A 16,631-nucleotide genomic window follows, 5' to 3' on the forward strand; every position below is an offset into this window, starting at 1 on the left:
GTTAATGTTTCCCATATATCCTTCAGAAGTGTCCCCAGATGAAATCTACTTTCAGTTTTTCTTAAAATTTATCTGGATATAAAAATGGGAGTGCATAGTGTTAGTGACCCTGAGACACTAAATCCATTTGCTAATGGATCTCAATCTTAAATATGGATTTCTGAAAAAAATGTTGCATATGAATTTTCTTGTTTAGAAAAGGTGTCTGTTTAATAATTTTAAATAGTGTTGCCAGACTGACTTCATGCTTTCCATGCAAACTAAAAGCATTATTTGGTGCTAGAATATCTGATGTCGGGTGTATACACAGGAGTGCTGTATGCTGTAAACATGAATAGCATGGTTGTTTTGAATCACATACTGTTTCTGAAGTTCTAACATTTCACAGACATTTAGAGCATGAAAATTTGCCTTTCAGGTAATATGTTCTATTTGCTCACTCTGCAATCATCTCTTCTATTGTCTTTCACTAACCCTATTTATGTATGCAAAGCATAGGTTTTCAATTCACAGATGCATGTTGATTTTAAATCTTTTATCACATCGTGTGCTGTTCAATGACTGACATAGATCACTTGTGCGTTTGAGCTGCTAACATTCACAGCATTCTTCCAGTCTTGGTAAGTACAAGTTCTTATGCTTATCATGCATTCAAAATCAAAAGAAACTTTAAAATTAGTCTAAAAATAGTGATACCTGTTCTTTTATATTTCTTTTTAGGTGCATAAAGTCATTGCTGGTGTCATTGACCAAACAACTGGAGAAGTCCATTCCATTTTTCAGTCTATTCTAAAAGGTTTTATAGACTATGACACTGGAGTTAGGTTGCTCGAGAATCAGCTGATTGTTACTGGAATAATTTCTCCAGAATTAGGAATATGTTATGATTTGGAAGAAGCTAAAACTTGTGCCCTAATTGATGAGCAGACTCTATTGCAGTTGCAGGAATTAAATAGCGCAAAGAAGCTCATTTCAGAGTCAACATTATCAAATCTTCCAGTTGTATCAGCATTAGAACAAGGTCTAATTTCAGAACCTTTGGCTATTAAAATTCTTGAGAATCAGCTTTCAAGTGGGCACTTGATTTTGCCATCTACTGGAGAGCACCTGACTTTACAGAATGCTTTCCAGAGAAACCTGGTTTCTCCAGTCTTATATGCAAAGCTTCTGGAGAGGCAAGACACTTGTAAAGATCTCATAGACCCTAACTGTGCTGAAAAGATTTCCCTTGAACAGATGCTTCATAGAAGCATAATACATGATGAAACAGGGTTAAGACTCCTACCAGTGAAACCACAAGAAAAAGGTAGAATCATACTCAAATGTGGAAGGAAAATAAATATTTTGAGGGCAGCCCATGAGGGACTCATTGACAGGGAAACAATGTTTAGGCTGCTGGGGGCTCAGATAATATCTGGAGGTATAATTGACCCTGAGTCAGGGAAGCGAATGACTGTGGAAGAGGCCGTTAGTCAAGGGATAATAGGTCAGGACACTGCTTGTGGGATATTCACACATCAAGTTCAAACTGGTGGAATTCTTTGCCCAAATTCTGGGCAACGCTTGACTGTTGACGAAGCCATACAATGCAATTTAATATCATCTACCAGTGCACTGCTGGTATTAGAAGCACAGAGAGGCTTTGTTGGACTAATATGGCCTAACACAGGTGAAATATTCCCCATATCAACATCTTTGCACCAAGAAATGATAACAAATGAGCTGGCATTCAAAATACTGAGTGACAGGCAGAAAATAGCTGCACTTTACATTCCAGAAACTTGTGAAGTACTCAGTCTAGACGAGGCTGCACAGTCAGGGTTAATAGACATCAATACTGTATCTGTTTTGAACAGTGTGACTTTACCAGATAAAATGCCCAGTGTAGAAGAATTAGAATCCCCTTGTAGAAATGCTGCAAAATGGTTATCATCATATGAAGTCCTGCCATCTTTATTTCATGACTGTGAAGAGGAACATGAAGATTCTGGCACAGAAGATCCTGCATGCCGTAATTCAGACCAAGCTAAGAAATTGTTCATATCATACCTGATGGTTAATAGTTATATGGATGCAAACACTGGAGGAAGACTTCTGTTATATGATGGACAATTGCAGGAAGCTATCAATATGTTTCTGGAAGGTGATAGTTCTGCATACAGTACTGATGTGTCAGAAATGGCTTTCAGCAACAAATACATAAGTCCGAAAGGAGTTAATCTAAAGTCAGCTGGCGATGTCCACTTCAGTAATATGACAAGCAGTGTTCAAGGTGGTGTTTCAGGTGTTGAAAATACCTCTGATGACAAGAAATTAGTTCAGTTTGAAGATTTGGGGAATTATACATGTTCACAGAGAAAAGATATGTGTAGATCAGATGTTTGCGATGGTAGTGATACTGAACAATCACAGTTTACACCGGAGATGCTGCTAAGTAAACCTGCAGAACTTAAAAATGTAGAAAGCAACACTCAAAATTTCAGGAACAGAAATGCACTTGAGAGTCTTCTAGAGGATTCTGAGTGGACACCATTAGAGCCGTGTAAGTGTAATGACCTGGAAGCAAATTCAGGAAGCACTGAAGGAGTTCTTCCAAATGACTCAAATCCAAATCTTATGTCAGACACAGAGAAAAAAGAGACTGTTATAACAGATAATCTGGGTAAGGAAAACAGGAATGATAAAACCTCATACAATTCCTTGAGTGTGGATGACTTGTCAGATAATGAAATCTGGAGAGACCTGGAAAAGACCTGCATGAAATACAAACCTCAGATATTGCAAGCTGACAGTTGTAGAACAGCACTGGGTAATGTTGAGAAAGATGACTTTCAGGGAGGTTTTGGTTCATCCTTCAACACAGATACTGAATACAAAATTCCAGAAGAATCAGATAGTCAGTGTGGTGACACACTACAGTTTGAAGGTAATGGATATAGTGAACAACCTCTGCTGGGCTACACTGATGTACATAACAGGCCATCTCTAGAGAGCTGTCCGTACAGACCTGGCAGGCAGTCTTTGGATGGTACTACTGGTTTCCAGAGTAAGCTATGTCTGGAAGACAGTAGAGAAATACAGTGGAGGCCTTTGTTGGAGGCCAGTACTTTTACACATGATGGACCACCTGAGGGGGTCAGTGACAGCACAGCACAAGGCTTATCAATAGAAGAAAACAATCTTGTGTTTCAGAAGTTATTACTAGGGGACAGTAGTTCTGACTCATCAATAGAAGGGAGTGATATTATCCCACAGTTTGAAAGTAGCTGCTCACAGCATGAATGTGGAGAGGCAGACTCAGAAGAGGATAGCTCGCAGTTTGATGATGATGATGATGATGCCTATGAAACTCCTCAGGCTGATGACAATGACAGTGATGTCTATGGTACTCCACAATTTGATTACAGTGATTTCTATGGCATCCCTCAAGATGATGATGATTTTGGTACGTTACAGGTGGAGGATGATGATACACCAGAGCCAGAGAATGTTCGGTTAGGTTTTCTAGAGGAGAGAGGTGGTCTGATAGCTCTGAGAGAAGAGAACAGCTTTTATCAAGAACTTCCAACTAATGCCGAAGAGAACATCAGTTATGTTAGAGACGTAAATCAGGCAGCCCTAGCTGGGGGTGTTAATATAGCTTCTCCAAGTGCTCAAACTTTGGAAACAGTGCCTGAAGAGGAAAGGGAAAGAACAAGGGACTTTGAAGAGGAACAAAAATTACCAGTTACTCTGGGCAATGAAGGAAGAAGGGAGGGATGCTCTACTTCTTTACTGAAGAGGTCTGAAAGAAAAACACAGCAAGACAGAAATGAAGAAAATGAAATGAAAGCAGAAAGTGACCACTATGAGTATGAATTGGAAGGAACACAGGAAGAGGAAGACTATGATTATGACTATCTGGATTATGATAGTTATGATGACTCTGATACTGAGTCTGACAGTGAAGAAGAAATGGATACTTCTTACTCACACCATCTGTGTAAAAACGAGGATGATCAGATGTTAAATTCAGTAGGGAATGTAGAAAATAGTGAGGAAAATAATCAGAATGTTGATGACTCTTGCAATTCTTTAGGCCAAAAGACAGAGTGTAATTTGCATTTCCTGTCTAATCATGGAGATGGACAACAATCTTTAGGAAAATGTGAAACTGCATCAGATATCTCTGAGGAAAGATGTGTTGATCTTCCATGTACAGGCAAAAAAGAAATGGAACAAAAACCAGAAAATGACTACAGAACTTTTACCACAAGTGAAAATGTGTCAGAAGATACTACTGGGCAGTCTGAAAATACCTTTGGCACCGAATGTATATCCTGTAAGAGTGAAAAAAATAATAAAACACACCTTCTTGATGATACTGTGATATCTGACGTTAGTGTAACTCCCTTCCTAATTACAAAGCAAGCTACTGGTGATGATGATGGAAATGCTGAGACCGATTTGCTTCTATCAGAACACTTTACTCACAGCATGAACAGAAGCTGTAGTACCATGCCAACATTACATTTAGATCATTGGCAAAAACAAAAAGAAGCATTATTTGGACCAACTATATATATGGACCAACTAAAGGCAAGTTCATCCCAAAAAGACAGTAAACTCCTCACGGATATGCATTATGCCAGTGATGGTGCTAATTCACTTTGTGGCCAAGTACATCCAGTTACTGACAAGAAGCGTGGTCAAATAAAAATAGATACTGAAATTTTAGCAGAAAATGGAGTAAATGATATAAAGGAATGTAGTTTGGTGGAGCTAAATGAAAGTCCTATTCATATGGAAAGTCTGGGGGAAATATTTGATGCATCAACAATTAAAGCTGATACAGAAACTGTTTCAAATAATGAAAAAGTAAATATTGGTCAGTCTTGGCCTGACATTGGAAAAGGTGTGATATCAGCTGAATTTAGGAGAGATTTTAATATTTCATCTTCTCCAGAACAATGTACAACAAGCTTAAAAGGAGAAAACAATTCAGAATTGGATAAAACGGAATCCTGTTGCCTTAAAGACATAGAACAAGTGAAAAATATTATACAGAATGAAAAAGATTTTCTGCTCAATATGGAAGAAGTACATTCGAGTGAACTTAACGCATACTCCTTCCCCCCAGCTGTTTCAGTGAAGCCAAAGGAAATTAGCACGGCTAAGGAGACATTTGTCTGTCAGAGTGCTAACAATATTCTTAAAGACGTTTCAGAAGATAAGAACAGCAATGATAATGAATTTGCCCTCATAAGAGCAGGTGCCTTGGGAAGCACTGAGGATGCAAAAGAATCAGGAGATAAGACTGAAACGCTGCCTTCTAGCAATCATATGCATTCCACTGATCTCTCTTCTGCAATTTTGAGCAGCACAGAGACTGACTGGAATAATGTTGCCCAGAAAGAATTGGAAGCATTGAAAAACACAAAGGGAGAAAAGTTCATGGCCAGCGAGACTTCTTCCTTTGAAAATGGTTTCAAAAAACAATTATGCATGGAATCATTACAAAATGAAATGGGACCTTCCAAAGATTTTCAAGTAAATAAAGGTTTTTCACAGTCACCAGAAATGCCTGACACACTAATAGAAGACCTAAAGAATATATTAGAAAGGAAATTAAAACTGGGGCATACTTACTGCAAGCAGGAAGGTGAACCTCTAAGTTACTCTGATACCAAAATTCTAATGCAGAATTTACTTAGAATGGTTGGAAGCAGCCAGCTTGGAAGCAACATGTCCAGTGAGTCACAACTGAATCAAACAAGCAGTACTGTTAGACAGGCACTAATGAATACCACACCACGCAAAGACACAAAGGACAGTGATGCACTTTCATTGCCTTGGCCTGATTGCAGAAGTCCCGATCTTCTTCGTGATATTCTGAAGCAGGAATTCTGTAACCAAAAGATGAATGATCCAGATGAAATGAGGAGTGAAATAGGACAAGAGGTGAAAACTCCCACTGCAAACCTTATGGCTTCTGAACTTTCTGAAATTATTAAAATGTTGTCATATTCATCTGGAGATGAAAGTAAGAGGAAATTAGAGGAGCTGATAAGTAGTTTGCATACGAGCTTGCAGAGTGCTGGCATCACCACCACACACGAAGGTAAAGGCAAAGTAGGTGGGCTTTGTGCTCTTTTCTCAACAGAACAGTCAGAATTTGGAACAGAAATTCCTAGAGAGAAAGTATCAGTAGATGACACAGCTGATGCTTGGAAAAGTGACCAGGAGCATGATAAGACAGACAACCTTTTCAGAAGCTTTACTGGGCCTGCTTACACAACAGAAACACTCCTGGATGACAGCTCCACTAGCAAGGTAAGAAACAGCAGCTGGTATGTGTTGTGTGCCCTGTGTGAAATGAATGTGACTCTTTCCAACTGCTGGAGACAAAAATTAAACTGGAAAAAATAATTTCAAAAATAAATAATTTAAAATAAATTAAAATTAAAATTAAAAGAAGAAATTTTATTGCCTATTTTCAAGTCTGTCAGTTCCAAAAGCCTTATTGTTGAAAACCATTTTCAGGTTGATGGAGAAAAGGAATGTTTAAAGTTAAGAGAGAAAATACAAGAGCATTTGGCAGTGCTTCAAGAGGTGAAAAAACACCAAGAAAACCAGAAACCTATTAGTAGCAACCTGGAAATACTAAAAGAACAATTAGAAGAACTAGAGGTCAGTAAAGTATTCTTTATGCTTGTACTTCAGTGATGGGAGCTAGGAGAAGACCTGAGATGGGGGGAGGGGAAAAAAGAAAGCATTCAAATTTACTTAAAGTAAACCAGATGTAATGTCCTTCTTGCTTATTAGTTTAATGAATTTTGAATATATATTCTTTTTGTAGTCATTTGAATCAGGATTGGCTACCTTTGCAATTATCCTTAAAAAAGACATGAAATTGATAGAAGAGTTCTTAAAGCTTCATCACAAAGATACTCCTGAAGAGAAACTTAAGGAGCTGAAGATAAGCTATGACTACTTGCAGGAAACATTTTTGATGGTCTGTGATACATCTTCAAAACGAGCAAAACAAATAGTCTGTTCTATTGACTCAGAAATGGTATGTTTTTATCAGTGTACATTTGTACATTTTGTCTTGCTTTTCTTAAGGTAATTCAGCTAAGAAGTTAGAATCTGTATATAAAGTACATGCATAATTTCATTTAGTGTGATAGAAAATGTGACAGGACTCTAGGGGCTTAAATTAATACACAACTTCCCTTTCCTAGTCTAAGCTTGCAGAAATGCACCAACAACTTCTAAGCAAACTCCAGACGTTTTCAGACTGGATCACAGAACACGATAAAATCACAAGTGACTTCAAAGTGAATACTGATGACATAGAAGATATGAAGCAAAGTTTACAGCTACTCAAGGTAAGTATTCTTTATGGTAGATGTTGGTGCTTCTGGCAGCTGTTACTGTGTAGTATGAACTACTAGCTAGTAGCTCCTTAACCTGGAAGGCAATTACTTGATGAGCCATTGTACTGATCCATGTAATGTTGATTTGCTTTTTTTCCTTAGAATTTTTGGAGTTATTATTAATATTACATCTTTATTCATAAGATCCATGTTCTGTACTGAAGTTTCATTAATTTTAATTAACTGTAATTAACTTCTGAGAAGACAGGGAAAGATAATAAAAAAAAACCACAACCTCTTAATTACCTACTTGAGTGAAGTGAGCTTTGAAAAACAAACCAGATGAATTTTTAGCGATGTTCATACACCTCTGTGTGTAAATGTAAAAAAATAAAACAACCCATAATTTTACTGCACTTTAACAGTGTTCCAGTTCGTGTTGTATTGTCATAGGGGTTGCAAGAAGTGCAGCTTTGGGCAGAATTTGATACACTGCTGGAAATAGAGCTTCTCGCTGTGGAGTTAAGAATGAGAATACATTCAAGTTAATGTTTTAACACTTCTAGGTTAGACGTAGAACCAAGGAAACTTAAACCAAACCTGCCTTTTCAGTCAGTGTATACTCACCATAAATTCTCTATTGTTGAATGTCAGACAGTTCTCAGACATCCATGAGAAGGCAAAAGAAAGATGTTTTCAAGGTCTTCTTATTTATTATCTGCTCTTGGACTGCACTGGAGGCAAGCCATACACAAATTCAAATCCCTTAATGGAATGTGCCAGAATGATTCTGACACGGGTTTGATTTACTGTGGCTAAAGTGTCTCTCAAAAGCATTTTGGAACAGGAGCTAAGTGTGGAAAGTAGTGATTGTGTGGTTTATTTGTGCTGAATTTGTCCTCCTTGCTATTGATTTCCTTGTCTTTACTTACAGAACACTGCTGCAGAGGTTGCTCGTACAAAAATGCAACTGGAGTCTACAGCATTTGACGTTCAATTCTTCATTTCTGAACATGCCCAGGATCTTTCTCCCAATCAGAGCAAACAGCTTCTGAGGCTCTTAAATACCATTCAGAAATCTTTTCAGGAAGTGCAGGAAACTGTAACATCTCAAGTGGAGAGTTTAGAGACTCAGTTACAGGCAGCGCAAGAGCTGGGTGATCAGAAGGTTTGCTTTTCTGTGTAAATGTATGCTGAGTGTTTTTGTCTATGGGTGAGGAATTTTAATATCAGCATGCAGTATTTGAGTGTGTTCCTACCTTCTCAGTTTCACTTCATAGTTCTACAAAGATTGCATTGATCTGGTGTGGCCCCACCTCGAACACTGGATGCAGGTTTAGGTGCCACAGTATCAGAAGCACATAAAGCTGTAAGAGAGCATCCTAAGGAGGGTTACGAAGATTGTGGAGGGTCTTGAGAGCAAGGCACATGAGGAGTGCTGATGTCCCTTGGTGTGCTCAGCCCAGAGCAGAGGAGCTGAGGGGAGGCCTTCATGGCAGCTGCACCTCCTCACAGGGATCAGAGGGCAGCACTGAGCTCTGTTCTGTGTGACAGCGACAGGGCCCAAGGGAACAGCATGGAGCTGTGCCAGGGGAGGGAGAACTGGGGGTAGGGGACAGGTTCTGCACCAGAGGGTGTGGTAGGCATGGAACGGGCTGCCCAGGGCAGTGGACACAGTTTGAGCTGCCAGAGTTCAAGGAGTGTTTAGAAAGTGCTCACAGACATTGGGTTTGAATTTTTGGGTAGTCCTATGTAGAGCCAGGAGCTGGACTTCATGATCCTTGTGAGTCCCTTCCAACTCAGGAAACTCTATGATTCTACTAAGTCTGAAGAGTTGTCGTTTTTCATTGGTACAACCACAGTTCATAGAAAATGTGTGTTAGGTTAGCACAGGTACAGTTTCAGGCATTAGGATCTATTTTTTTACATATTGTTTAAATAGAGCAGTGAACTCTTGTCCTCTTCTGGCTGCAGCTATAATACTCAACAAGCCTACCATCCCACCACTGCTTATCACTTCTATCCTTCTGACAGTTTTCCTCTGATTTGCTATGTCATCTGCTTGTGTGATCATTTTCTAGGTATTTAGGGTCAAGTACCAAATTGGCTTAATTCTTTTTTACCATAGCTTGTTTTGACTGAGACAGGTTAGAGGGATAGAAATAAGAGTAAATCAGATTTCTGATGGTAGAGGTGAACTTTGGAAAAACCACAAGTCAAGTTGGTACAGTTGAGTCTTGAGCTGGCATAGCCGCAGCCACCTTTGTTTTGATAGTAAAAAAGTGTAGGATGCTGCTGTATGACTGCATCTCCTCCCCTGTTATAGGAGCAATGTGAAGACTCAGAGATGCCACCTCATCCCCCAGCTTGTGCATAATGAAAGGTGTTTCAGCATTTGAGGGCTTTGAGTTATTTTACCATTTGAAGAACATTTGCTTCCACTGTACTTTGTCAAAGAAATGTAAAATTGAGTAGAGGAGAGATGTAGATATTTTTCTAGGATGTTGTAACAGTAATGTTCTTGCATGTTTTATTCTTTTCTATTGCTTAAGAAGTCAGCATTTTCTATTCAGGTAACATATGCATATCAAAAAGAGCTAACTCACAATCACAACTAACCTCTGTTTTGATATCCTTTTTGCAGAATTAATAGTGTTTACCACAGGTTTCAAGTGGTTAAAGAGACTGGATTTTCACTCCTGTCGTTTGGAGATTTCATCTTTCACATATGTTCATGGCCAGACTTCTCTTGGGCAATTCCATCAAACATGGTCTCTTTTACTTACAACATATTTGAGGTTTATGCATAACTTCTATATGTTCACCTTGCTATTTGTACCACTGCTATCATGTTTACAGCATACTTTCCAAAAGATTGCTTTGCAATGTTGTTGTTCAAAGGTTAATTGTTATTTGAATGTCTATTAGTTCATGTAGTGGAAAAAATTTTGTTTCATTGTTCAATTGCCTTTTATATAGGATGTGGCTGAACGGCAGCAAGAATGCAAAGAGAAACTGCAGGAAATATGTGATATGCTTACACAGACTGAAAATCGACTCATTGGGCAGCAAGAGTCTCTTGTTATTGGAGACAGCAAGGCTAAGCTAGAACAATACCAGACCAAACAGGAGGTGTGTGCAGTTCTAGTTATGTAAATTAAGGAACACTGAGTGCAGAAGACAGTGATTAGGCTTCTTTGTTGAATAACTGGAACTTGGAAATATGAATAGTGAGAGGAGAGTAACATAACTTTGTTTAACCTACCAAAGGTAAAGTCTTAATGATGTGCCTTTAAACTGCTGCCCATGAATGTGCTCCAGTATGAACCAGTGGGAGGTAAGAAACTTGGAAACTGGAAGATACTAGAATAGGATGTGTGTACTAGATATTTCAAGAAGCACTCATGTGGCAGTATGTAATCTGTTATATGATTCTTTATCTTAAGATTTTTTTTTATTTTCTGTCAAGCATGATAAGATTACACTTTTATCGTGCCAAAGTAATGTATCTAGTTTTATAACCACTATCATGGAGTGTTTACACTCGCTTCCAGTATTTTGAGGAGTTATCTTGTAAGGCTTTGCTTACAGTTCTATTTTTTCTAGCAATGCTTTTGATCTCTTAGGTGTTTTATGTAGCAGAGTCCTTTCAGTTTCTTTGTTTTCCTATAAAAACCTTGGCTTTTAGCAATAACTTGTTATCTATAAGCTTTTCATCTGACCCGACAGACACTAGCTCTGATTTTGATAGTTTTAAGACAGAAGGACTTGATACTTTCTTCATCCTCCTTCCCCTAGTAGTAGTTCTCAGTAATTACAGGACAGAGCTCCAAATCAAGATTAGTAGAGACTGAAATTTTCTGATTCATCATGCCTTGCTTTACGTATCTTCAAAGTAGCACACCTAGTTTGTATAAGTTCTCTTTCTACTCTTTTTTCTGTGGAAAAACATAGACACCTCAGGTCACCTGTTAACACTGTTTAACTGTCTGAGGAATTTAGAGCCTAAATGGTGTATTCTTGGGAGAGTAGAAATAATACAGCATACACATATTTTTTCTTAAACAATTATCAATATCATGATTGTCTAAATGGCTAATATTCAGACTTCTGAATAGAAGTGTAAGCAACCAGAGTTCCAAATTGCAGTTTTTTTTCTTTCTTTCTCTTTTAAAATTTCTTAGCTGTGCTTTAAAGCTATAGGGACAGAATGAGCTGCAGCAACACTGTCAGATATTGGACTGAATATTTTCTAATATTCCTACCAGCTGATCAGTAACACAGCATTTATTCTCTGAAGTTAGAAAGGAGCAGTTTACCCTCAGAACAGAGAAATTGTAACAAGGTTAATCAGAAAAACATGGATTTATCTTTGGATTCTTTTTTCTCAAAAGGAGATACAAAAAGACATGAGAACAAGTGCTCAGACGTTGGCAGAGATTGTGAAAAATACTGAAAACTTCTTAAAGGAAAATGGAGGCAAGTTGTCACAAGAGGACAAGGCTGTTCTTGAACAGAAACTGAATGAAGCGAAGACCAAGTGTTTGCTCCTTAGCCAAAAGGCAGAAGAATCTAAAAAAGAACTGGATAAAGCTATGACAACAGCAATTAAGCAGGAAACAGAAAAGGTTATTTGTGCTTTTATTCAAACTTTTCATGTATTTTAGGGGATTCATCTTTCAATTTGCTATATAATTTACTGAGGAAAAGTAAAGTATTTCATTTGGGTGACTAAGAAACTGCTGCTTTATTTTTTTTAATGGAATAAACAGTAAAATGCATGCCATTCAACACATTTGTATTGTTGATGTGTTTTAAATAGTCTGTTTGCATATGGTATTATGTACTGCCTAGAAGATTTCTGAACTGAAACAGTGTAATTTCATTGTAGGTCGCAGCCATAGAGCAGCTGGAAGAAAGTAAAAATACAATAGAAAACCTCTTGGACTGGTTATCGAATGTGGATAAGGAAGCAGAGCATGGCAGGAAATTTAAACAGAAAATAGAACAGAATGGAACACACTTTGAAGAGGGAGATGTGAAGGCTTTGGAAGGAGAGGAGGAGGATGATGTCAATGGTAATCTGCTGGAAATTCAGCAAGACATTGAAACTCAGGTGGATGGACTAGTAAAAAGCACAGAAGATAATCTGAACCGGCAGTATCAGAAGGTCAAGGTACTGCTACTGGATTTATTCCAAAGTTATTTGCTAAGTGTGTCTGTCTTTATTCAGCAAGAGAGAATTCAATCACATCCGTTCTTTAATAGACTTTGTTACAGAAGATGGGAAGCTAGTGATACAGTGATAGGATTTTCAGTAGTCAAAATGTATTGCAAATTTGTCAGTACTTCAGTGTTGCCATGATTGTTTACTGCAAAATAAGAAATAACATATTTTTGATTGCTAACTTTGCAAATCCTGATGGTGTCTATTATTCTTAAGTTTTACAGTGAGATATTTGTACGGTGCTGTCAAATTTTCATTATTACTACAACTAAATAAAACACAAATCAAAAATCATTGTAATGGCCGAATATAATGCCCTGCTTGTGAAGACTGACTTCCAACAGCTGCACATAACAGTTTGATGAAGTAGTAGTTTTTTTGCTTCTTACCCCTTTAACACATTGGTAAACACTATTTAAAGGCTTCAGAAGGATGAATTACATAAAACCACAGTGTAGCATTTTAAAACCAGATTTTCCAGATAAGTTAGTTGGAGGTACTTAGAGTAATAAAGCTCACTTTATGGCCTTTACCAATTTACAGTTGAGCAACCAAGAACAACTTTTGTGTGTGGTTTTGTGGATGTGCAGATGAAACTGATACTGCTAATTACTGATGTTAGTTTGAACTTCCTTTCTTATTTCTTTTTATTTCAATAACATTATTTCTTTTTCAGAACAATTTTATGATTATTTATGTATTTATTTGTTTATTTACAATTGTTTCCTGTGCCCAACTGGGTTTTTATCCAGTATAGATAATATAGATAATAAATATAGATAATATAGATAATATAGATAATATAGATAATACAGATAATATAGATATAGAGAGTCACACCAGACCATTTTACGGAACTATTTTACATAGGAGTTGAGAGCCTTCAAGACAATATTTTTTTGGTAGGATCAATATGAAATGTGGATGTTATCTAGCATAGGGGTATCTCCTATGTCATTTTATTTTAGATGATATTGAAACAGCTTACATGCACAGAATGTTTCTTGATCTTCAATGTTAAACTCTCTGTTTTATGACCAAGTATATTTGATATCAATCAGTGCTCTTGGAATTCAAAAATAAAGCTTTGAAAGAGGATGTTTGTTCATGCAGAATAGAACAAGGAAATATTTATACTCATTTTAATGTCTGATGCTTTCATTCCTTTTGGTCTGTTTATTCTAAATTGAATCATAGAATTGCTCAGGTTAGAAAAGACCTCAAAGTTCATCAAGTCCAACCACAGCATAACTGTAGTACCTGAACTCTAACAACGCTCTGCTAAATCAAGACAGCTTTTGTGCAATGACATCAGTTGAGAATGGACTGGTCATGTATTATTTCAATTTTTTCTTGCAGGCTCAACACGAGAAAATTATTTCCCAGCAGCAGGCTGTCATAATAGCAACTCAGTCTGCTCAGGCACTACTCGAGAAGCAAGGACACTACCTTTCTCCTGAAGAAAAAGAGAAGATGCAGCGGAACATGAAAGAGCTGAAGGCTCAGTATGAGACTGCATTAGCTGAATCAGAACGGAAGATGAAGATGACTCATTCTCTGAGAGAAGAACTTGAGAAATTTGATGCGGACTATAGTGAATTTGAAACCTGGCTGCAGCAGGCAGAACAGGAGCTTGACAACTTGGAGGCTGGTGCTTCCGACTTCAGTGGTATAATGATCAAATTGAAAAGGCAGAAGAGTTTTTCAGAAGATGTTATATCTCACAAGGGTGATTTACGGTATATTACAATTTCTGGACAAAGAGTTTTGGATGCTGCAAGGTCATGTAGCAAGAGAGATGGTGTTAAGGTTGACAAAGATGGCATTGATACTTCGGCTACTTATACTGAAGTGCAAAATAAACTGGATAGTGCTTCAGATCGTTTTAAATCTCTCTATACTAAGGTAAGTTTTATTTACACAGAATAGGAAAAACTACTATGATTTTGCCAACTTGTATAAAGAGGGGTTAGTTAATGAAACAATGTGGGAAGTTTTAAATTCTTTGTTTCTTAACTAAGAATTACCCTGGAATTAACAAAATTCCTCTAGAAAAACATATCCACAAGAAGCTTTCCCAGAAGATCTGCCTTAGTTTAGTGCTGGGCTATCTAAGCTCTGAATGGTTGAAATTTTCTACCTTGTTTTTAGTTTGAGTGTGAATGTAAAGGTAAAATTGTGATATTATTTTTTTAAAGAACTTACTATTGTCCATGTAAAAGTTCTATCTCAGTAACTTTTTGATCTCACTTTGGTTAACTTGCCAAATTCTGCTCTTTACATATATGCATTTAGCATAGACATTAAAGAGGTGCCTTAAGTATTTGACATTAAATATGCAGAGCAAGATCAGCATGAAGTTGGTTTGTCTTGGTAAATCAAGGACTTCAAGCTCACAATTTAAAAGTGAGCTCTTCCAAGTTTTGTGAAATCTTTCCAGTTGTAGATTGTTTGTACAAATATACTTTATATATATAATACATTTACGCACATGTGAGTTTATATGCTTGCATGTTGAATCTAAAGGCTCTTCCTTAGTTGCTTCTGTAACTGAGTGCGTTACATATTTGCCCACCAGATGGTGATCAAGTACCAAAAGTAAATTTTGAAACATAATGTATCTTAGGTTCAAAATAGAAATATGTTAATTAACTTTTAAAATATTATTTTAAATAGCTGTTTATAAATATTATGACTTGATATGGTCAGATTTTGTGTGTGAAGAGACTGAAATGGTTCCGCTGGCCTTTTTGTGTGATGATTCACTGTGTATTTTGGGAGCACACTAACATATAGGACTAATAGGAGGAGTTATATGATTTTGGATTTACAACGCAGATGAGATATCATGAAAACAAAAATCTGTTTTCTGGATTTTAATGAGCATACACATACCTTCTGATTTTACTGAAATTTTTGGCCTTTTCTGCCTGTATTTTTGGTGTCATAATGCTGATAAATAATCTTTAATTTGGAGAATCAAGAAGTTTTCCTGAAGCTTATGCTATTCTAGTACAGTGGGTTAGAGTACAGTTTGCTGTTTTGGTGAATTGATCCTAAATCATTCTTGAGAAACATAAACTAGAGGGAACCGTCCAGCCTGCCCACTGTCTTAACTTAGTTCAGAAATCAGTTAGGTCAGTGTTGCATGTATCATGCAGTATTTCAGGACATGAGAACATGAATTTGAGATTGTTATGAAATACAATACAGATGTATTGTACTGGATGTTACCATGCTTGTTTTCTACTCTTTTAGTGTAGCATCCTTGGAAATAACCTTAAAGACTTGGCAGATAAATACCAGCATTATGAAGATGCTTCATCTGGACTTCTGTCAGGTCTTCAGGCCTCTGAAGTAGCTGTGAACAAACACCTATCTGAGCCAATTGCTGTGGATCCCAAAAATCTCCAAAGACAACTAGAAGAAACCAAGGTGAAAAGCTTTAGAAAACAGAAGCGCTTCTGTCCTAAAAGGAACTGCTTTCTGTCTGAAAAACTGGATTTTCTAATATAATCCAAGTGGCTGCAGGCCAAATTCTTGTCTTGCAAGTCTGCATGCAACGTTTATAGTTCTCAAGTTAAGCTGTCTAAAATGTTCTCTGAAAAGAACTAGAGTGAAATTAAAATGGGAGATGAAGATACCATTAACAGTGATGGAAGCTAGATGTGTTTTCTAATGCTTAGCAAACAATAGGTGAAATCTGGCAAGTTTTTGAACTACTAAATGATTTAGCAATTCCAGTTTGCTGTGAGGATAAGGCTTGTGACTGAGTTCCTGATGAAGAAGGCCATTTGTTGTCTCTGATGCTTTTCTTCTATTCACTTTTTTGTTTTACATCATTATCCACAGTAAGGGATCACACCAGATCAGCAGTGTGCGATCTGTCTGTTTGCCTCCTCCAGTTATATCCAGTACTACATCTCCCATTAAGAATGGGTATAACATAACTTGCAATGCACACAAAAACTGGTTCTTTTCTTTTCTTTTCTTTTCTTTTCTTTTCTTTTCTTTTCTTTTCTTTTCTTTTCTTTTCTTTTCTTTTC

General features: G+C 37.2%; 1 protein-coding gene across 36 annotated transcripts in view; it reads left to right on the plus strand.

The window, feature by feature from the left end:
• Positions 1 to 16,631, plus strand: part of DST (dystonin) — a 283,686-nt gene that overhangs the window by 176,090 nt on the left and 90,965 nt on the right. For 28 of the 36 annotated variants that reach the window (XM_015859169.2, XM_032443498.1, XM_032443500.1 and 25 more), the window contains 10 exons: positions 721 to 6,312; positions 6,523 to 6,669; positions 6,839 to 7,054; positions 7,224 to 7,370; positions 8,293 to 8,526; positions 10,338 to 10,490; positions 11,753 to 11,986; positions 12,250 to 12,534; positions 13,945 to 14,490; positions 15,844 to 16,020. In XM_015859169.2, coding sequence (XP_015714655.1) covers positions 721 to 6,312; positions 6,523 to 6,669; positions 6,839 to 7,054; positions 7,224 to 7,370; positions 8,293 to 8,526; positions 10,338 to 10,490; positions 11,753 to 11,986; positions 12,250 to 12,534; positions 13,945 to 14,490; positions 15,844 to 16,020 — 7,731 coding nt within the window. The remainder of the gene's footprint in view (positions 1 to 720; positions 6,313 to 6,522; positions 6,670 to 6,838; positions 7,055 to 7,223; positions 7,371 to 8,292; positions 8,527 to 10,337; positions 10,491 to 11,752; positions 11,987 to 12,249; positions 12,535 to 13,944; positions 14,491 to 15,843; positions 16,021 to 16,631) is intronic. The other 8 variants (XM_032443509.1, XM_015859191.2, XM_015859192.2 and 5 more) reach the window with 1 other exon arrangement.

The sequence above is a fragment of the Coturnix japonica genome, chromosome 3 (assembly GCF_001577835.2).
Source record: "Coturnix japonica isolate 7356 chromosome 3, Coturnix japonica 2.1, whole genome shotgun sequence".
In the NCBI taxonomy this organism is placed as follows: Eukaryota; Metazoa; Chordata; class Aves; order Galliformes; family Phasianidae; genus Coturnix; species Coturnix japonica.